Source organism: Diabrotica virgifera, chromosome 7 (assembly GCF_917563875.1).
Source record: "Diabrotica virgifera virgifera chromosome 7, PGI_DIABVI_V3a".
Classification (NCBI taxonomy): domain Eukaryota; kingdom Metazoa; phylum Arthropoda; class Insecta; order Coleoptera; family Chrysomelidae; genus Diabrotica; species Diabrotica virgifera.
In genome coordinates this window covers 234,235,388-234,258,795 of record NC_065449.1, presented here as the reverse complement: position 1 = coordinate 234,258,795, position 23,408 = coordinate 234,235,388, and the positions used below count along the sequence as shown (strand labels likewise).

The 23,408-nt window shown below is 33.1% G+C and overlaps 1 protein-coding gene across 1 annotated transcript in view; it reads left to right on the top strand.

Moving 5' to 3' along the window:
- LOC114348084 (uncharacterized) overlaps positions 1-20,800 on the top strand; it is a 28,659-nt gene extending 7,859 nt beyond the window's left edge. The window contains exons 2-3 of the mRNA XM_028298716.2: positions 6,328-6,711; positions 20,153-20,800. Of these exons, the coding sequence (XP_028154517.2) occupies positions 6,328-6,711; positions 20,153-20,586 (818 nt within the window). The 3' untranslated portion in view covers positions 20,587-20,800. The remainder of the gene's footprint in view (positions 1-6,327; positions 6,712-20,152) is intronic.
- Positions 20,801-23,408: the final 2,608 nt, after the last annotated feature.

The window sequence follows — 23,408 nt, the reverse complement described above, 5'->3', positions numbered from 1 at the left end:
AGAATATTGAACAACTAGTTCATATTTTCCTACAACCGCAGTTTTTTGTACATCCTTTGGTACATTTACATGCTATTTTTTCAAGCAAAGGTTGTGGAGCAGGAGCTTTGACAGTAAATATTGGAATTAATCCATATTTTGAAGTTTGCCCGGCCGAGTCAAGTGGATTCAAAGTATTACCTATAAAAAATAAGATTCAATCATAACACACAATCACATAAAAAAGTTATAATGAAAAATTTAAAAAATAATCCTAAAATCAAAAATCGTTTCAAGTACTTATTACATTTTGAAAAAGCATATCTTATTCAAAAATAATCCTAGAGTTTTTTATAATACACCATTTTAAAGTAAACAGAATCATATTTATTTTTTATTATATAATATATACCTAAATCTAGAAAAAAAAGTTATCATGGGAAATTTAAAAAATAATCGTAAAAAATATAAAAACTCGTTAAAAGTATAAAATCTTGAAAAAGATAACCTTTTTAAAAGAAGTCGTACAGCATTATACAGTGGAGCATTTTAAAGGTAATTGATTTCTATTCCTCTTACATGTACCATTGTATAAATATGCCTAAAGTTACGAAGAAAAAAGCTACAGAATAATATTTGCGAAATATCAAGGAAAATTGCCCAAAATTGCTGTTAGTGGCGAACTTTGAAAAATCATATTTCGAAAACTATAAATCCTAATGACCTCTACCAAACATCATTTTAAAGAGAAAATAAGTAAGTTTTTTTTCTGTGAAGCAATGTCTATACCTATATCCCCGTGGACAAAAGTTATGGTACAAAAAACAAAATTTCTTTCTTTGGGTTTCTTTGTGCTTTTTCTTTTGAATATATTTTTGTAAAAAAAAGTAACTTTGACTTTAAAAAGTTATATTTAGATAGGAAATTTAACCAAGAACAATTTTTATGTAGATATGTTTGTACCAAAAGTACATCGAACTCAACCTAATGTAACATGTGCCCAGGGACTAATTCACCCATTTCTCAAAAACGCACCCCTTTAAATGGTAGCACTCCGCGGTTTTTTCATATATAGGGATTCATTGACCATATGAAATAATAAAACCCCGTTAACGTTGTAGTTCCTTTCTATAGTACATAATCAATTACCTATTAGTGATGGTGTTTCCAACAATTTCAATGTCAACCGCGTATGCTAGTAGTCTTTTCATAAAATTACTGTCAGTAGTTCTGTTCTAATTTGTTCTTAATGTTGACTTACATTTACTGCTCTTACTGTGTACTTTCTTCAGCCCTTTACCATTTACCAACTCGTTACATATTTTAACGAGCTGGCTACATTTTTTTGGAACCGAAAGTTCTGCCATAGCTTTCCACATATTATGATCCCTTCCAATGCTGTCGTTTTTTTGTTGGAAATCTATATAAAAATTATGGACAGTTCTATTGAATTCCCATAATTTTTCAAGCACCTGCCTTGATTTGAGTAAAAATCTAATCTATGGTTGATCTATTTTTTCTAAATCCTGCATGGTATTCCCCTATTTAATCTTTTACAAAAGGTGTTAGCCTACTTAACAGGATATCCGATAAGATAAGAAAAAAATTAAGGTTAAACAAATACTTCTGAATATTGTTATTGTTATCTGTAGAAATAAAACAAATCCCAGTTAAATATTTAAACCTATTCTTTGTGAAATAAAACTGTTAATTTAGATATGGATTAAGCTACAACTTCATTGTAATAAAAATTATTTAAAACGTGATGTGTATTATTACACTTGAAATTGTTTAGAGTTATGTTTTTCTAAGTTGATGGGTGGCGGCTTACTTTGGTTTTGAACCAAAGTAAGCCAGCCAGTAAATTTTTATGCATGTGGAAGCTATTGTTTTTTTGATTTTGTTTGTCGAATTTTTTTTTTCATAATCATTTATCTTTATCTTCTTCTATCTTAGTGCTGACAGTAGTTGTATCTTAATATTTAAATCGTTCGTCATTATTTTTGTTTTCCCTCCTGTCCAATAGCTATTATAACATTTCGTGTGTGATTCACTTATTTTCCTTCGATAGCGGTAACTAGTACTTATTTCGCGCGGTTACAAAAAGCGTACTTTAAGTTGATTTAATCTGTCTTAATATCGTTGATAATACTGCGACATTAATAATAATACGATATTACTATAGTATGCGGTCTACACCGAGAATGCATTATATCTTCTATCTATCTACGCCATTGTTGTTGCTTATTCACAACTACAATAGTTAATTGGTATGACAAAGTATTAATTTGAAAAATTAAAATAACAAATTCGTCTGACTTATGCGTTTTATTTACTTTGTAAAAATTTTTTAGCCGATGCTCTATACATTTGCCGCTAAACAACACGATAAACTTTTCTCAGAAAGGTTTGCACGTAAATAATGAAAATCATTATCTCTGTTTGAAAATGATTGATAGCACAATTTTTAAGACGCAGGTCATTTGTATTGTATATTGCATTGTACTCTAAGTCATAAACTTTGAATAAAATGCAACATACATTACAAATAACCTGCGTCGTAATATCTGTTATAAGTATTAATTTGTAAAATTAAAATAATAGTTCTTCTGATTGATGCATTTTATTCACTTTGTAAAGATTTTCTTACCGGAACTGTAATATAATAAACACGCTATACATCGCATCTTTCGGTAGACCGCAAGCTACAGTAGAAACGCGACGGTAGACCCCATACGATCGTAGCAGCATAAATACTTTTTACAAGGGTAATTTTTATGTCGGTATTTCTAAATTGATCCATATCTAACCTTTTTTTATTTTATTTCTGGATGAAAATTTAAGGGAATAGGCGCAAACTGTCGCCTGTCAAAATGTTCAGCGTTCAGCGTTTTAAAAATGTATTAATTTTTTTCGAATCCTGAGAAAACTGATAAATATTTTTAAAAAGGTTTAACGCAGAATGAAAGACTACATTTTTCCAGAGGACCGAAAGTTCCTGAAAACTTCTATAATGGTTATTTTAATAAGTTAAATGGTTGAAAATAAAAGAGAAAATTTAGTGTAATTTTTAATTGCAAATATTTCATTTAAAAGAAAATTTTTATTTATTTTAAGGAACTTCGGCCCTCGGTAATAACGTAATCTTTCATTCTACATTTAAAATTTTCAAAAATATTTACGAGTTGTCTAAAGGCGCATCCACATTATGCCATGCCTTGCCGATCGGTATTGCCGATCGGCAAAGCCGCATGTAGTACGGACGCAATTGCGGCTTGGGTTCGGGGCCGAAAGCCGAACCGATTCCAAACCCGATTGATGGCGTTCTCGATGAAAGAGAACCGTACCGATCAGTGTAGTGTGTACGTTTTGTAGGCAATCCTCGTCGGCATTCAGTGAGGGATCAGTGCAATTGATCACGAAGACATCTCGTGGCCTGTCGATTCACAATAATTGTGTGCTTTATTGTTATTCGGGAAATGGAGTGGAATGAAGAAAATACACAAAACCTACTTGAAATGTATCATGAGCGCCCCGTTCTGTGGAACAGCCGATTGGCAGATTATAAAGACCGGAACAAACGTCGCGATGCATTGTTGGAAATAAGCGTATCTTTTGGAGTGGAGAAAGAGGAAATCGAAAAAAAGATTAGATATCTCTTAAGTCACTTTGCACGGGAAGTAAAAAAAGAGAAAGATTCAGAAAAAAGTGGTAATGGAACCGTAGAAACTTACAAAAGTAAATGGTTTGCGTATAAGTTAATGGAATTTCTGAAGGATAAGAATAAACCTATTGTAACGCCAGATTCAGAGGTATGTATATCATATTTACACTGTAGTAGATACTTTATTCATTCTTAATAATTGAGTTCATATTTATACATAAATTTGAAAATATTGATATAATCATATTGGTATATCCGAGTATATCGTATTTCATTTATCATATTGAAAAGGCAATGCTCCTTCTTGAGAAATGAAGAATTCGGCCAATTCGTTTTTCACATTTTGTGCCGCAGCTCCACTCCTTCTTGCCCTTCTGCCAAAACTGAGCAATTCATTAGAGGAAGCATTTCGTTTCCAAAGCCCAGGATTAATTGCTCCAGTATCCGAACATTCTACATCAATCATTCCAGGTGGAGTGTAAAGATTTCTTTAAGTGTTTTTTCGCAAGAAATTGTGTAGGTGAATTAAGGCCAAAACTACGTTCGTTGCAGTTTCTGGTTCCAACAACATGGGCCTACGAAGCACTCGGAAAACAGCACTTAAAATGCCAAAAGCATTTTCTGACACTCTTCTTGCGCGGCTCAATCGATAGTTGAATATTCTATTTTTTGAACCTTTTTCCTGATGTCCTGCGAATGGCTTCATTATGTTTGTTGATAGTGGGAATGCGTCATCCGCCACAAAAACAAATGGAACATCAGTGCTTCGTCCTAGTAATGAACAAGCAGGTGGAAGGTTTAGGGTATTTTCTTCAAGGCACTCTTTGAAATATGAATCGTTGAATACGCCCCCGTCCGATATTCGTCCCTGACATCCCACGTTTGCATATATAAAATTATAATTTGCGTCTACAACAGCGAACAAGACAATGCTAAAGAAGCTCTTGTAGTTGAAAAAATCGGTTCCTGAATTTATAGGAGCTTGTATTGATATATGTTTGCCGTCCATAGCTCCGACACAATTTGGAAAATTCCATTTGTCGTTGAACTGCTTGGCTATAAAGTACCAACTTTCGTTAGTTTTAGTCATCTGAAAATAAAAGTTACATACCATAAACAGACGAACGAACTATAAATTGCAAAGCAAAAAAGTGGATTAATTTAGAAATTAATATGTTGTTTCAGGGTAAACGAAAACGAAAGGAAGAAGATTCACAAGAAGTAGAAACAGACGATGGAGAAGAGTCGCTACAAGTATTGGAACAGAGCATTGATGGTTCCGAAAATGAGGTTGGAACAACAGCTCAATCTCAATCTAAATCAAACTCAATTAACATTGTGAAGTCCCGTGGTCGAAAAAGTATGGCTACTAATTTACCAATTGTAAACGAGGCAGTGAATCTTATGCGATCTATTACTACTAAAAGGGCTGAAAAGGATGAATTTTCATTGTTTGGTGAACAAGTTGCAATGAAGCTTCGAAAAATTGTGTCGCTATTTGCTAGATTTTCCGTTCAGAATATAATTAATACTGTTCTATTTGAAGCAGAAATGGGCAAATACGATAATCCTCATTTCATAAATCATTCTCACCCATCTACTCCACAAGCATATCCACTGCAATCATTCAATGTTGCCCATAATTCAATACCATCTCCAGGACATTACCCCAATACATTAAGTGGTCGGAGTTCGACATCAACTTCTACTATTAATCAAGATGAGGACATTCACACTCTCTTATTGACGTTGTAATTTCTTATATTTTTAAATATATAACAAACTACGATGAATAGTTATTTTTTCTTAACTTTACGTAATCTTGAAGAGCATCTATGAGCGCTTTGCATACCTCTGCAACACATTTTGAAATAGTTTGCTTAGATATTTTGAAGGTATACATGAGAGAATGGTAGGAATCTCCACTGGCAAAAAAACGTAGCGTAACTGCAAGTCGTTCAGAGGCAGGAATTGCTGCTCTAAATGACGTATCTTTTCTTTTAATAACAGGTCCAATCAAATCTAATAATGTTTGGAAATCTGTTTTGGTCATTCGAAAAAAATTTCTGAATCCTGCGTCACATCTATATTCCAAATTTAATTCATCTGCGTCGTCAGAAATCAAATCTTTCATAAGATCCGTGGCACTGTACCTATTACGACTTCTGAGGCTTGGGCGAACCCAAAACCTCTTGGGACGTTTATATGAAGTAGAGGCAATTATTACAACAGCTGCAGCCGCAAGAATCATATCATCCTCTTCTGAACTCATTATTGACACGCAACACTGTACAACTGCTACGTACACACTACAAATATTGTGTGGACACCAGCGACACCAATCGGTTTTGCCGATCGGCAAGGTATGGCATAATGTGGATGCGCCTTAAGAATTCGAAAAAAGGGAATACATTTAAAATACATTGAAAATTTTGACAGGCGACATTTTGCGCCTTTCCCCGACTTTTGGAATAAACATGTACCAGTACACTAATTCGTTCATTTTCTAATTCAGATAAATTAAAATAATGTTAAAAAGGTCCAAAAAGAAAAAATCCAAGCCATACAATTTTTTTTACTTCTTGTGCATGTGCATTCCTTGTACCTTGTACTCATAGAGTTATATTAGATACCATATTTATGACAGGTTTAATGTTATTTAATTTATATTTTTTTATTTGTAGGCTACATAAATGTTGATCGTCACGAGGGTTTCAATTTGGCAGAAGCAAAAATAATCTTAAAAGATATATGCAGACTACATGCCACCGCTTTGGGTTTAAAATTTAGTCAGACAGAGTTATTTGACGAAAAAATTAGAAAAAATTGTAAAAAGGCCATACCATTACCTAAACCGTCAGATAAAGAGAGGTATAGACAGCCCTTGGAGGTGTTCTTTAATATTTTGGCAGATTACGAAGAATGCAGACCGTACATTTCAAATCTTAAAATTCAGTTTGACAACATGAGAGGAGCAATCAATGACTTTTTTGATAAACCTGCGAGAGAACCATTTGCTACCTTAGTACATTGTGATCTTTGGGTTAATAACACCATGCAACTATTTCGTAAGTAACTGAGTATATTTTTCATGTGCTGATAACTTTGTTTCACTTTATGTCATAAGCATTCCTTTGATACTCCAAGTAATGAAGCTTAAAATAGGACAAAACCTCGCAATTTTTACAGAATGGATAGATTTGCTTGAAAATTTAAGAATAAGTAGTTGATAGTCCAAGGATCAAAATCTATATCATGCCGGAAGGCGTTTTTACCATGGGGGTGGTTGCCACCCATCTAGGGGGTGGAAATTTTTTATTATATTTTAATCGCAAAAGTTGATAAAATATTTCATTCTAAGCAAAAAACGTTCTATATATTTTTTTGATAAAATTGATAGTTTTCGACTTATTCGCTATCGAAAGTGTTGGTTTTATATCTAAAAATCAATGTTTTTAATAAGTTTTCTGCTAATAACTCCAAAAGTTTTCGTTTTATCAAAAGAACTGAACAAAAATGTACCTTTTGAAAAAATAAACAAAACCGTTTTTTTTTTAAGTTTTTAACTAAATTTTTAACTAACTCAAAAATTAAGTGACTTATAATGAAAAGAATGTCAGTCCCCATTTTTTTTCAGCAAAAAGGTGATGGCAAGCAACCCCCTAATCACCACCCTAATTAAAATTAGTCATTAACCCTTATTTGGCCTTTTTTATTTATGTATTATTAATAGGTTCTAAAGCACATAAAACTAGATACGGAACAAACGATGAATACAGAGCGTTATCGAGAGAAATCAGAAAACAGTGCCGCAAAGATAAAGCTGATTACATCTCTCAAATATGCAGAGAGATAGAGGAACATGGCTGTCGAAATGAACCGAGTGACTTATTCCAGAAGATCAAACTCCTTACCAGAGAGTTTAAACCTCAAACGTGGTCTGTAATAGATAAGGAAGGTAATTTAAAGACCGATACTGATGAAATATTGGAAACATGGCGAAACTACTGTGGCGAGCTATATAAAAATAACGAGGTATCAGCAGAAAATCAGTGGCCTTCTGACTACCCTAGAGAACCTACTGTCTTACTCGCTGAAGTCAAAGATGCAATTAAATCACTAAAGGGAAATAAATCCCCAGGCATTGATTCAATACCATGTGAAATACTACAGTTACTAGGTGACAAAGGATTACATATCATCCATTCTATCTGTGTCGCTGTTTGGAATTCAGGAAAATGGCCATCTGATTGGTGTACCTCAATTTATATCCCACTACACAAAAAAGGAACTACTACCAGATGTGAAAACTACCGCACACTGTCACTAATAACACATGCTAGTAAAATCTTGTTGCATATCATCAAAAACAGATTAAAAACCTATCTACATTACCAAATACCTCAGGAACAAGCGGGGTTTGTAAAGGGTAAAGGTACAAGGGAACAAATCCTGAACCTGAGACAACTCATTGAAAAGTCTAGAGAATTTCAAGTACCTATGATTATATGCTTCGTTGACTACCAAAAGGCATTTGATTGTGTAAGCTGGATAAATCTGTGGTCAATTTTAATAGAAATGGGCGCACCAATGCACCTGGTGACACTTATTAAAAATCTATACCAGTCTAACATAGCGACAGTACGACTAGATCAGAAGTTCTCAAACCAATTCAAGACCGAGAGAGGTGTTAGACAAGGATGCGTGTTGTCACCTGACTTATTTAACATTTATGGTGAACATGTCATGAGGATGGTTTTAGAAGGATGGGCCGGTGGAGTAACAGTAGCTGGTAAGAAAATCTCCAATTTAAGATTTGCTGATGACACTACACTTATAGCAGCAAATGAGCAAGAAATGTTTGATCTTCTGCGAAGAGTTGAGTACGAAAGCAATAGAGTTGGTCTGAAAATCAATAAAGCTAAGACAAAAATAATGGTGGTCGACAGATTTGACACTATTCAACTGACTAACATATTACAGGAATACCAGATAGTAAACACCTTTGTCTATCTCGGGTCTAGTATAACTAACGATGGTAACTGTGAAGCAGAAGTTCGGAGACGTATTGGTATGGCAAAAAATGCGATGAGTCGCCTAACTAAAGTTTGGAAAGACAGATCTATCTCTCAAAATATCAAGATGAGACTGGTGAATGCCTTTGTATTCTCAATATTTCTATACGGAGCAGAGACTTGGACTCTTCGCGCATGCGAGCGCCAAAAAATTGATGCCTTTGAGATGTGGTGCTGGAGAAGAATGCTGCGCATACCTTGGACAGCTCATAGGACAAACGTTTCCATTCTAAACCAACTCAATATTAAAAAAAGGCTGTCCACAATATGTCTGCAACGAATTCTGCAATTCTTTGGTCACGTAGTTCGCAGAGGTGACGACAGTTTGGAGAGATTAATTGTTTCTGGAAACGTTCCGGGGAGAAGATCAAGAGGACGATCACCAACTAGATGGTCTGACCAAATAAAGCATTCAGCTGGAAACTCATTCTGCGCAGCTCTTAGGGCAGCTGAAGATAGAGACCAATGGAGAAACATTGTTAGGAATATTGGAAGAAATCACGATCCTCAGTAATGGGGAAACGACAGGAGAGAGAGAGAATAGGTTCTAAAAGTTTGTCCGGTTTAGAATGATTAGTTTTTAAAAAATGGAGTTAAAAGCGAATAACGAATTTTTGTAGTTTAAAAAAAATGGCTTTTTCTTCAGAATAGCAAGATTGGAATCAGAGATACGAAAAAATATTTCAATATGAAATTGTAGCTTATTTAACTCTCAAGAACCTGGTTAGCAAAAATTTTTTCTGTCAAAAATTGAGTGAGCTATTGACAATTAAAACTTGTAATTACGTGCAAAAACCCACCTTTATCAACTCTTTCAAAGTCACCTCTTTTTGCGACTGCCGGTTTTAAAAAGATTTAATATTTATAGATCTTATAAAAACCTACAAAATAATTATTTACCAAACTTTCTAAGATAAATAATAAAAAATTAAAAAATCAATATATATTTTTTTTTGAAAAAAAAAGGAAGAATCCAATTGGAAGCATAATAATGTAAGTTAGCCGTGTTTTTATTCATTGGCCTTATTCATTCTTATTTACTTGTGCATTAATAACAGATTCTAAAAGATTGACTGGCTTAGAATGATCAGTTTTTAAAAAACTGGACTTAAAAGCGAATAACGAATTTTTATAGTTTGGTAAAAAATGCAATTTTCTTCAGAATAAAAAGATTAGCATCAGGGATACGAACATTTTTCTGTTGTTTCTCCTAGAAGTAAATCTTCTTTGTTTCTGCAATACTGTATTATTTTGTTTAGTTTCTCTGGATTTCTTAATTTCTTGTGGGAAATTTTTTACTTCTTTGTAAAATTTAGAATAGAGAAAGCAAGGAGGGCATTCAACAACATGGCCAAACTTTTTAAAAGCCACAACCTTAATCTGGAGATAAAAGTACGGCTCCTACGATGTTATATCTATTATATCTGAATGTTATACTATGGAGTTAAAACCTGGATATTCATTGAAGCGTTTGAGAAAAAACTTTAAGCTTTCGAGATAAGACTATACAGGTGAATCCTAAGGATATCATGGACGGATAAGATAGCCAACGAGACCGTACTACAAAGAATGGGGAAAGAAAGAGAGGTGATGTATACGATTAAAATGAGAAAGTTAGAATATCTCGGACACTTAGTGCGAAACGGCACTAAATGAAGATTACTGAAGGTTATCCCTCAAGGCAAAGTATTCGGAAAGCGACGAATTGGGAGAAGAAGAATATCACGGTTAAAGAACCTGAGAAAATGGTTCTCCACAACAACAACTAATCTATTTAAAGCATCAGTTAATAAAATAATTATCGCCAGAATGATCGCCAATATTTGAAAAGAATAGGCATCAAAAGAAGAAGAAAGTTTATTTAGGCTCCTTTTATGTGGTCAATTAGTTTTCTAGTTGTTATATTGTGATCTTTATGCAAATTACTTTAAGTTCTCGTTTTCTACCAATAGTTTTCGATTTTATTTTGGATATTTTCTCGGCCTGTTTGTACTTTAGCCTATTTATTGTTGCCAAAGCATTGATATAATCTTCATCAAACCAGTATTGACGTGTCTTTATATGAACTCTCCCTATATACTAGTATATACGTATTTTTTTATATCTTCTTTTTCGATTCTTCCTCTATTTCCTCTATTTCGTGACTGGATTATCTAGCATTTTATTTATATCTTCTTTTAGTCTGTTTACTACCAGTTTCTCTTGAGAGGGCTCTAATTAGTAATTTTTAATCTGTCTTTGTGTATTATAACTATTGCTATCTGCTCCTCGGTAACTCCTGCAATGGACTACCTTTTGATGTGTGTTTTCTCTCAGGACATGATTTATCTAATTGTTTTACTTTGTGTTCGTGAGAACCTAGGAATGTTTTTACGATCAAATGAATGGCTTTATGCTCGGAGAAACTAGCTCTTTTGTTCCTTTTTCTTTTGATTCTTTATGTAAAGTTCGTCCCCTATTATTTTTCTATACATTTCCCCTTTTTTGACTTTCGCATTCAAGTCTCGATTAATTATTTTTATATTGTATATCTGTATATTCCCTAATAGTGTACTTAGGTTTTCGTAGAACGCCGTTTTGTTTTTTAAATCTTTGTGTTCATTGGGAGCATATACGTTAATGATACTTACTTTTTCTATACTTTTCACTTATGCTTAAGTAAGATATTGTATCTGATACTTATTGCTTAAAAATCTGCAACCGCTTTGTTTTCCTTCTCGGTGTTTATGCCCTCTTCTAGTTTATTTTTGCCTTTTTTTATTACGTGGAAACATGGTATGTTTATACCGATATATCTACATATGATAAAGCCAGTTCGCCAAAAAGCAGTCGCCCAGAAAGGTTCGCAAAGCATTCGTCGAGTCACCACGGCCAAGTCATATGGGTGAAACAACCCCTTTTAGCGTGCATCGTATCTCTCCAACGTGGTTCGTGTCGTGTTTATCAAACTTTAGACTGTTCAAAATGTAACGGACTCATCCTATATTTTACTATTTAATTTAGTGTTTTGGAGCTAATAAAGTCATACCTTTCACAACGTTTTTATCTCTTTCAACCAGCATCTTATCGAAGGTTTTATCGCGTTAAAATACACTCGGACATCATGAATCCTACTAAAAAATTGATCTTGGTTAGGGTGCTCCTTCCAATTTTATTATTTAATTTCCCAGTTGTTTCGTTTCGTGTAGTGCAAGAATGAATATTGTAAGGTACAAAAGAACTAAAAACATAGAATACATAATAGACCAGGGCGCATCTGTAAAAATATTAGTACATTTGGACGTTGAGAGGTGACTCAAATTTTTCTGCAGAAATTGCTTGAAAATATTTCAAATAACAATATTTGAGTTATCCTCCCTCTCAAAAAGATCCGGAACATTGTGTAAGTAATCAAAATGTCAAAAAATGAAGGAAAAATTCGATTTTTTTCTTCGTTTTTTGATTATAACTTTAAAAGTATTCATTTCCGGTAAAAGTTGTACTGACATAAAAAGTTGCGTAATTAAATTTCCTACAATACAAAGTTGGTTAAAAGTTTAAAAAATAGTCACCCTTGTTGCAAAATAGCAATAATTGCGAAAAAAAACATACAAAAACAAGTATTCGCATTTTACGTTTTTCAACCAGTTACGCTAGATTGAGGACCTTCATATTTCACCCAGAAAAACTTTATGATACATTAAAACAATACTGTAAATTTCATTAAGATCAGTTTAAAGATTTTGCAAAATAAATTTTGCCATCCAGCTTTCGGAAAAAATTTCATTTTTTTAAAATGTTACAGGACTGAAAATAAAGCAGATAGCAAGTTGAAATTTTTTTGCGTATGAAAGTGTACTGTACCTTTCATTTGCAATTTGCAAAATTTAAATCGATTAACTACCACAACGTCAGAAATTTTTTTAAATAAACATTAATTATTGGTGCTACGCGCAGGACAGCGGATAGTTTGCTCTGATTGGGCATTCTAATGACCTTTGATAATGATTAATGCATTTTAATTTTGATTATATTTCGATATAAATAAATATATTTGTATATTGCAAAATAAAAACACATACTCCATCCTTTGAAATAACACTTTTTTTAGTAAACATTTTTTTTATTTATATATTCTAACTTAGAGAATAAAAGTTTATTATTTTTAAACATATGCAATTGTTTAAATATCTCACAAACAATAATAAAATTAGTTTGATTTTTGTGGAAGTAAAATATTAAAATACAACAAAATATAGAATAAGAAAATAATATACTAGATAAAGATTGGAAGAAATTTTGGTGGAAATCAACTTGTGTGAATCGAACACCGCTGTCCTGCGCGTAGCGCCAAAAATCAATGTTTATTTAAAAAAGTTCCTGACGCCGTGGTAATTAATCGATTTTAATTTTGCAAATTGCAAATAAAAGGTACAGTAGACTTCTACAAGCAAAAAAAAAGTCAACTTGCTATCTGCTTTATTTTCAGTCCTATAACATTTCAAAAAAATGAATTTTTTTTTGCGAAAGCTGGATTGCAAAATTTATTTTGCTACATCTATTAAACCGATCTTAATAAAATTTACAGTGCTGTTTTACTATATGATTAAATTTTTCTGGGTAAAATATGAAGGTCCTAGGTATAGCATAAATGGTTGAAAAACGTAAAATGCACATACTTGTTTTTATATGTTTTTTTTGCAATTATGGCTATTTTGCAACAAGGGTGACTATTTTTTAAATTTTCAACCAACTCTCTATTGTAGCAAATTTGATTACGCAACTTTTATGTCAATACAACTTTTCTGAGAAATTTTTTTTTGTTTAATGTTTATTTTGCAATCTGTTACATCATACAATAACAATAAGTATACATGTTGACTGGTACAATGTCATGAGAGATAGTTTGTCCAATGATTCACTCTCTGTATGCACTTTTACATTCTTACATTTATGTTAAAAACAATAAAAATTTGTAACTTTACATTATTACATTGATATTAAAAAATAAAATAAAACTATCACAATTTAAATTTAATTTCATATGTACAATTATTGCTGTTGGAATGGTAGATCCAAGGGTGTTCTTATTTTCAGCCTTCGGGTTTCTTCACTGTTGTCAAGCAGATTAATTGCCAGTGTATTTGGATGTTGCTCTAAGCGTCTTAGGTAGTTTGTGCTAAGCTGTTTGGTCACTGCAGTAACCGTTGGCATCTCTAGATCATTATAAATGTCTCGGTTTGTTACGAACCAAGGAGCATCTACTGTACTGCGCAGGGCTTTTGACTGGAATCTCTCGATGATAGCAATGTTCGATTTAGATGCTGTTCACCATAACTGGATTCCATAGGTCCATACTGGTTTGAGAACGGTATTGTAAGCTAGTAATTTGTTCCGCAATGATAATTGTGATTTTCTGCCAAGGAGCCAGTACAGCTTTTTCCATTTAGTATCCAGCTGCTTTATTTTTTTCCATATGTGGGTACGCCAGGTTAGATGTTTGTCCAGGTGTATCCCCAAATATTTTACGCTGTGTGTTTTAGGTATTCGTTCATTTTTGAATGTAATGCTTGGCGTTTCACCATGGCATTTTGTGAATGTTATGTGTGCAGATTTACTTTCATTTATTGTAATTCGCCATTTCCTTGCCCACGTTGCTATATTGTTGAGACTGGTTTGTAGTGTTGTCGCTGCTACTTCAGGATTTCTGTTTACTGCTAATATAGCTGTGTCATCAGCAAGCTTTGCTCACATCCAAAAAAGCTGATTCACAGTAACTTTTATCTTCGAATGCTTTGATGATTGTGTTAACAACACGATGCACTTGTTCTACTGTCGAGTGTTTCTGACGAAACCCAAATTGATAGTCTGGGATTAAGCTTTTTGCTGCGGCAGTTTCCATCAGTCTCTTCATCAGTAACTTTTCCATTATTTTTGACAAGACTGGTAGTAAACTGATTGGTCGATAGGAGCTAGGTTCATTTGGCTGTTTTCCCTGTTTATGAATTAATATGATTTCTGCTACCTTCCATTGTGCAGGGAAGTACTTCACTCTTAGAACTGCATTGAAGAGTTGAGTCAACATAACGACTGCTTTTCTAGGAAGTTCTTTTAATATTTGGCCGGTAACCAGGTCATAGCCAGGTGCTTTCTTGGGGTCTAGGTGATTTTTATAACGTCGTAAGTTTCTTGTATTGTGAAGTTTTTAATTTGTTGCTCGTTTTCCTCAAGGAATGCATATATTTCGTCGTCATTAATTCCGTTTGCAGGTGGTAACGGTTGAAATACTTCCTCCAAATATCTACCGAAAACTTCTACCTTTTCTCCATCTGTTTTGGCCCAGGTACCATCAGATTTTCTAATTAGTGGGATTTGATCTCGTGGCTGTTTTAGGTGTTTTGTGGCTTTCCAGAGACTATAGTTAGTATCGGCTGAGGGTGATAAGTTTTGTAGATATTCTGTGAATGATTTATTTTTGAGTCTTCTAAGTGTTTCTTTTAGTTGCCTTGCAGCTCGATTGTATCTTCGTCTATCATCTGGGTGCCTTGTTCTTTGCCAGGTGTTTCTTAGTCTTCTCTTTTCGTTAATCATCTCTCTGACATTTAAGGGGCAGTTTAGTTGTTTTTGCTTTGGTGTTGTGGTAGGGGTTGATTCCCATGCAGCCCCTTGGACCAGTGTTGTGAAGTACTCCACCGCATCTTTGAGTTCTTTTGCATTCTTTAAGGATATAGCTAGGTTTAGCTTTTCTTCAATTTTATCCCGGAATAGATCCCAATCAGTTTTGTTATTGCATAAGGTTACCGGTTTTTCTTTTAATACTACCGAAGAGTTAATTGTAGCAATTACTGGTGTATGATCAGAGGCAATATCAAAATTTGACTGTATGTCTAGGTATCCTTGTGCAAAACCTTTTTTAATGAAGAAGTCTAGGCAGTCAGGTATTTTTCGATGATCTGTTGGCCAGTAGGTTGGTCGATATGTAGATAGATGGTCTAGTTTTAATTCCTGTTTTACTTGATGGAGTATTCTGCCTCTACCGGGTGTATTAAATAGGTGTGTTGTTAATGTCTTTTTGGTCCCAATTAATTAAAACTCTATTGTTTGGATAACTTTATATTTACATCGTATAAACGGTGATTCAACCATAATTGTTTACAAATACAAATCATTACCTATACCACACATTTGTACATATCAAGTATCTAATTATAACAACTCTTGAATTTACCTATGCTGCATTTTTATACACTACCTAATATGTAAACCTCACGTATTAATTCACGGTCAGGAGTCATTGTCTTCGAGCATGGCTAATACACTACATTATATTTTGATAAAGATATTTACAACTTAATTTATATAGGTTGTCCCAACTATATTACATCTCCCTGTTTTAAAATGAGATATATTTCTCTTTCCCTTTTACAAAATGTTTATGGTTACCTAATACTATTTTGAAAAATTAAATTTCCTAACTATGCTAACTAACTGTAACATGGTACATTTCAGATCAATCAATTTTTCCCTAAACATGTATATTCTTTTTCCTATTTTACACAAAAGTTCATATTTTCCCTATACTAAACTGGTATTTTATAACCTATTACTAGTTCACGTACTTTCACGTCGTGTCTTTTCGTCCTTTTTTTTTTCGTTCACTAATTCACTTCATCAAAACAGTGTCCACAGTGAATGAAATTGAACCTAACTTTTAAATAGTCTTTTAGTGCCTATAAGCCGTAACTATCTCATTGTAATAAAATCTCGACTTTAATACTTCCTAAGCTAACTAAATATTACCTAAACTTCTATTAAATGGTATATAAAAAAATAATTTAACGTTACTTTACTATTTCATCTTATTATTTCAGTCTTATTTTGATTTATTTATATACGCCTTACTAACTTTAAAATATTGTACCTATAATAAAAATGTAATCTCTCTAAAACTTTTAATATTTCTCTAAAAACTTTTAATAACTCTCTTGTACCTATAATAAATATTTAATCTATGTTTCTGAATGTCTAAAAATTTCACTTTCTGTGTCCCTTTGCTTACTATCTACTAACACTATTGTAAGATATTGTCTATCCTTAATTCAAACACTTCCATTTCCCGCGAAAATTTAACCTGAATTCATTATATGCATTTAAAAATAAGTTATTTATAATTTACGTTACTTTAGAAAAAAAAAATTACAACTTTAATTCTTAGACAAAAATTCAATGATTAGCTACTTATTTGCTTAGTATCTTCTTAATTTTGCTTGTTTATTTTGGCATTTTTTATGTTTCTTCTTTCATTTTTCCCACATATTTTAATAAAATTATTTTTTTTCTCTCTCTCTTCTTCTTGTCTGGTACTATAACTATATTTCTCCATTTTTCTCCACATAATAACACTTCTACAGTGTACATAATTCATCTTCATATACATCTTTCATATAACAATCATATATCATTTATCTCATATATCATTTCATATAACATCATAATCATCACTTCCTTTACTTATCCCTCAATGCCTACGTTCGACTAATCAAAGTGGCTTTACTCGAGAGAAAAGTTCCAATTCTTCTACATATTCCATATAACAATCATAATACTCAATACTAGCCACGAAACCTCTACAATCTACCTTAACAGAAGCGGGTATAACATCGTTGGCTAGATCAAATTCTTTTACAAATTTCACAACCTCAATCCCTTGCTTTGAGGCCCTTGTTTATTCACGAATAATCATGAATAAAATAGGTACCCTTCAAAACACAGAGTGGGTCTCTAATAAGCGTTCAAGCTTCTATAAATCATTAGTACCTTCCTAATTTGACAAGAGCAGTGGGTTTCTTATTGTCTCTAGTTGCCTCATAATATTTAGCTTATAATATTGTTAGCTCTTCTTCTTATCTATATAGTCCTCCAGATTCTTTATCTCGACTCTTCAGGTCGGTTCGTTAAAAATATATCTCTTGCTTATAGCAATGTTTGTCTTAAAGCTCTTATATCAACGTATGTCATCACTAATCATTATTCATTAAAAAAAATATCATTTATCACACAAAAAAATATTAATTCAGGTTCATCTCATACAAAATTTAACACAAAATCGATGAAAATGTATCTATAGAATCAATAAATATCAATAATAAAAGCAACTGGCTAATAAAAATTCAGTAATAGTATATATATTCGTCAAAAATTCAATAAAATTCAAAAATAGCATATGCAAAAGTTAGGTAAAAATATTCAAAAATCAGTTCATATCTCAAAATTCGATAGAAATTTTTTTTTGAAAAAAAAATTCGATATTCCATAAAATATTCAAAACTGACCGTACTAAAAATCGAAATCGGATAGAGATTTTTCAAATAAATTCAATAAAGATTCAAAATTCAATAAAAATTCAAGAATAGCATATATAATAAACTTTGATAAAAGTATTCAATTCAAAAATCACTTCATATTTCAAAATTCATAGATATTCTTAAAAAAAAAATCGATACTTCATAAATTATTCAAAAATCAGCAAAGATAAATATTCAATGTTCAATAATAATATAAAAACGAGGGAAGCATTTTTAATAAAGATAGACATTCTTACTTACATTTTATCACTTGTGTCTTTTTTCACTGGGTTCTCTGCATTCTTCCTGTCCTGGTCTGGTCCATTTTCCGCCGTCGGTGTTTCCAATTTTTGTCGCCCATTTTCAGAAGATTCTCCTCTAGTCTGCAGGATCAGCCATGTATTAAATAGGTGTGTTGTTAATGTCTTTTTGGTCCCAATTAATTAAAACTCTATTGTTTGGATAACTTTATATTTACATCGTATAAACGGTGATTCAACCATAATTGTTTACAAATACAAATCATTACCTATACCACACATTTGTACATATCAAGTATCTAATTATAACAACTCTTGAATTTACCTATGCTGCATTTTTATACACTACCTAATATGTAAACCTCACGTATTAATTCACGGTCAGGAGTCATTGTCTTCGAGCATGGCTAATACACTACATTATATTTTGATAAAGATATTTACAACTTAATTTATATAGGTTGTCCCAACTATATTACACGGGTGCTGTAAGCCGAGATCCCCAGCTGGTATGTTTAGCATTGTAGTCACCCCCTGCTAGGAATCTATTGCCAAGACTTTTGAAGATGTTGGTGAATGCTTCTTTGTTAGGTGGATAATTAGGAGGACAGTAGACAGCTGAAACCGCTATTGGCCCTATCCAATCCTCTATGACTAAGCTGACTGCTTGGAGGTATGTTTCTTCTACTTTGTTAACCAAATGGTGTTTAATAGCATCCTTTATTAGGACCATGGCTCCTGCTCTTGCTAGTCTAACGGCATCAGGGTGAGCTGCATTATAACTGGTATATCCATATATCTTGAAATTAGTGTTAGAAGTTAGGTGGGATTCTAAGATTAGCATTATATCTATTTTATGAGACTCTAAAAATACCTGAAATTCATTTTTATGGTTCAATACACCATTAGCATTCCAGAGAGCAATTTTGAATAACTGTGCCATCTATACTCTAGTTTCCCTGTCTTGTTTTACCTCCAATCTTAGTTTTTTAACCTCTAGTATTAAGTCGTTGATTGAAGCTTGTTGTTTTTCAATAGTTAGCTGCAGTTGTCTGTTTTGTTGCTGGAGGTAATTGTTTTGGTGTTGTAGAAACGCTATTACTTGAAAATCATTTGCTGAGGCATTTAGTTGCGCGTTTGTATTTGTTGGTAACACTACATGTTCTGCCGCAGCTTCTGCATACGTCATAGCTATTGACCTTTCTTCATTTGTGTTACTATGTTTTGTTATTTTGGCTGGTTAGGTGTGTTTATTTTGCCAGGTGCACTTCTGTTTTGAGGAAATCTACGATTTATGATATCAAGATATACCTGGCACCCTTTGTAGTTTGATGGATGCGCTCCTCCGCAAAGAGAACATTTGGGTGGCTTACCATCCTCTTTTTTCTTTGTGCACTGTCTATAATCGTGTAGTCCTGCACATTTAACACATCGAAATTGCTGTGTACATTGATTTCTAGTGTGTCCATAATTCTGACATCTCTTGCACTGGACTATTTCTTGCTTTTTATATGGCATTTCGAATCTAACCACTGCATGCAGTAATATTTTGATGTCATAGATTTTCTTTTTATCATTTCTGAGAAATGGATAGTTCTAAAGTTATAATCAAAAAATCAATAAAAAAATCGAATTTTCCTTCATATTTTGACATTTTGATTGTTTAAACAATGTTCCGGACCATTTTGGATGGGAGGATAACTCAAATATTATTCTTTGAGCTATTGTCAAGCAATTTCTGCAAAAAAATTTGAGTCACCTCTCAACGTCCATCTCAAAACAGATGCGCCCAGGACTATAAGAAGATGAGTATATATTAAGCATACAACTACTATATTTTAATTTTTTTAGAGGGTGGAAAAATAAAGAAAAACAAATTTGTTGACTTCCAACTATATTATTATCAATCACCAGTAAGCGACGTATTGTTTTTCCTTTGGTCTAGTGTACATTTAGACGTCCTAAAGCAAAACTTTGACGAACTTCTCACCTACTACCACACAGAATTTACCGACCAATTGAGAAGGCTCAATTGTAACACCAATTTATTTGATATCGACAAATTTTGGGAGGAACTTGACGCTGTAGCTCCTACTAATTTCATAGATATCATGTACATGACAATGTTTGTGGTGTTTGGTAAGAAGGATAGGGGTGATGATGAATTAGAGACTGATGGAATAAAGGGAGTTCTTAAAGAAGATGTTCCAAAGGCTGCAAGAGACAAGATTGCTTTTATGGTGAATGAATATGGAAGACGAAAGTGGATAGAAAAGAGTGACTAAAAGATTTGTGTATTAATATTAGTTGCATAGTTGTATATTATACAGCGCGCTGGAATAAGTGTTACCCCTCCCTATTAACTTACTTATTTTTAGCACATAAGCAAAACGCTTGGACAGGTCGATTTTTAAAACAATTCTAGTATATTTTGGCATCAACGTTTCGAACTTTACGGGATCCCTCTTCAGGTGACAGACATAACTTTGATTTTTTTAAATGGGAAAGTACATCATGTGACACCTCATTTAAAAGCTTTTGAGATACTGATTACAAAAATGTATAATACTCAAATCCTTCTTGAGAGCGTAAGCGCAAAATTTCGGTCTAATTATTTTTAATTGGATTCATTTTTTGAGGATCCCGAGAAAACTAATAAGTATTTTTGAAAAACTTAAACGCAGAATGAAAGATTACATTATTACCGAGGGCAAAAGTCCCTTAGAATAAACAAAAAGTTTCTTTTGAATGATATATTTTAAATTAAAAGTCACACTCAATTGTCTCTTTTTTTTCACCTCTGTAACTTATTAAAATAATCATTACAGAAGTCGTCAGGGACTTAAGATCTTCGGTAATACTGAAATCTTTAATTCTGCGTTTATTTTTTAAAAAAATACTTATTAGTTTTCTCAGGATCAGCAAAAAATGAATGCGTTTAAAAGTAATTCGACCGAAATTTTGCGACTACGCTCTCAAGAAGAATTTAAGTATTGTACATTTTTGTAATCAGTATCTCAAAAGCTTTTAAATGAGGTGTCACATGATGTACTTTCCCATTTAAAAAAATCAAAGTTATGCCTTTCACCTGAAAAAGTATCGCGTAAAGTTCGAAACATTGATGCCAGAATACACTATGATTGTTTTAAAAATCGACCTGTCCGAGAGTTTTGCTTATGTGCTAAAAATAAATAAGTTAATAGGGAGGGTAACACTTATTCCAGCGCACTGTATAAAACTTTAACAGATTTGTGTGAATTTGTAGATATAAGAATAAATTATTTTTTAATAGATAATAATCCTTATCATTCTCGCCTACGGCTCGCCCTGGAAACTTCCTACTCGTCTCGTAAAATATCACTTTCGGAACTTGTTACGTAAATTATTATTATCGAACTCGTCTGTTATTCGCCTCGCTCGCGAGGCGAATAACTGACTCGTTTGATAAAGAGTAACTTTACTGACTTGGTACATAAATAACTATTATCTACTCTATGTCATATTATGTATAAGTTTTTAGTTTTGTGAAAACTGTCATTATCGATAGCAGTGCGTGAAGTGTTTAAAGTGTGCGAGAAGTAACGATATATTGTATGAAACTGTGCGTGAAGTACTTTTTGCGAAATTACGCGATGTATAGCACTCGCTCCGTTGCCGCTCGTGCTCTAAACATCGCGTGCGTTCGCAAAAAGCATACTTCACGAACTGCTTCATAAATAACTATTTACTCATCGTAAGGGTATTTTGTTTATTCATATTCCTCCTAATCGATCAAGCACGGCAATACATCTAACAAAAATTAAAAGGAAATACGAAACCACAAATAGGTAAGAGAACTAAAAAAAGGTTATTGTTCAAATCAGTCGTGAGTTAAATAATGATAGCAGTTTCGCATTATATCCAGCATCTCCCGGTTTACGAGGTGTGAAAGAAACCCGCAACACGAACGTTACCAATCACCCGGGCTCTTTGGTGAGCCTATCAAGGGGTTAGACAGGGCTGCATTATTTCTCCACTGCTTTTCAACCTATACACGGAACAAATATTTCTAGATGTACTGGAGACTAATAATGGAAACATCAAGAATAAGGCCAATAACTAATCTTCGATATGCATATGACATTGTTATACTAGCTGATAACATCAGAGGTATACAGATGATGTTCAAATGACTAAATTCTTCTTCTTGAAGTCCCTATTCGAGACGAACGTTGGCGATCACCATGGCAATCTATATCTTTTCTGCAGCAGCGCGGAAAAGCTGCACAGTAGTGATGTTGATTATAGTTACTTTCGAGTATTCGTTACAAATCGTTACTTTTGTATAAAGTAATCATTTACAATATTCGTTACTTTGATTACTATGATTACTTTGGATTTGAGTACCGGTAATCGTATCGAGAATCGTATTTCTCAGTAGGTAGGTTTGTATAGGTATTCCGATATATTGTTCGTCTGCTATAACTTTTCCCATGCGTCACGATTTATTTTCAAACAAATTAAATCAAAACTTAAAGTGAAACGTACGCTGATGTGTGTAGTATATCAGTATACAAAATGTATATACACGTCGATGTTCGTTTTACTTTATGTTTTGACTTAATTTGTTTGAAAATGAATCGTGACGCATGGGAAAAGTTATAGCGGACGAACTATAACGACGACCTACGACCTTCACCAATCTGTTTAAGGGATAAAAATGATTTTATTACTATGATTACTTTTATTACTTTTGAATTTAAGTACCGGTAATCATATCGAGAATCGTATTTCTCAGTAGGTAGGTATTTTGTATAGATATTCCGATATAATAACAACCTTCACGGAGTACGAAGGAATGAGAGTAATAAAAGTAATCAAAGTAGATACAATAGTCGTTACTAGCTCTGTTAGGATTGGTAGAAGTAATCAGACTAATCAAAGTAGATATAATAGTCGTTACTCGCTCTGTTACAATTGGTACGAAGTAATCAGAGTAATCAAAGTAGATACAATCGTCGTTACTCGCTTTAATACGATTCGATTGGTATGAAGTAACGAAGTAATCAGAGTAAAGAGCAATTAAAGTAGATACAATAGTCGTTACTCGCTCTGGTACGATTTATAC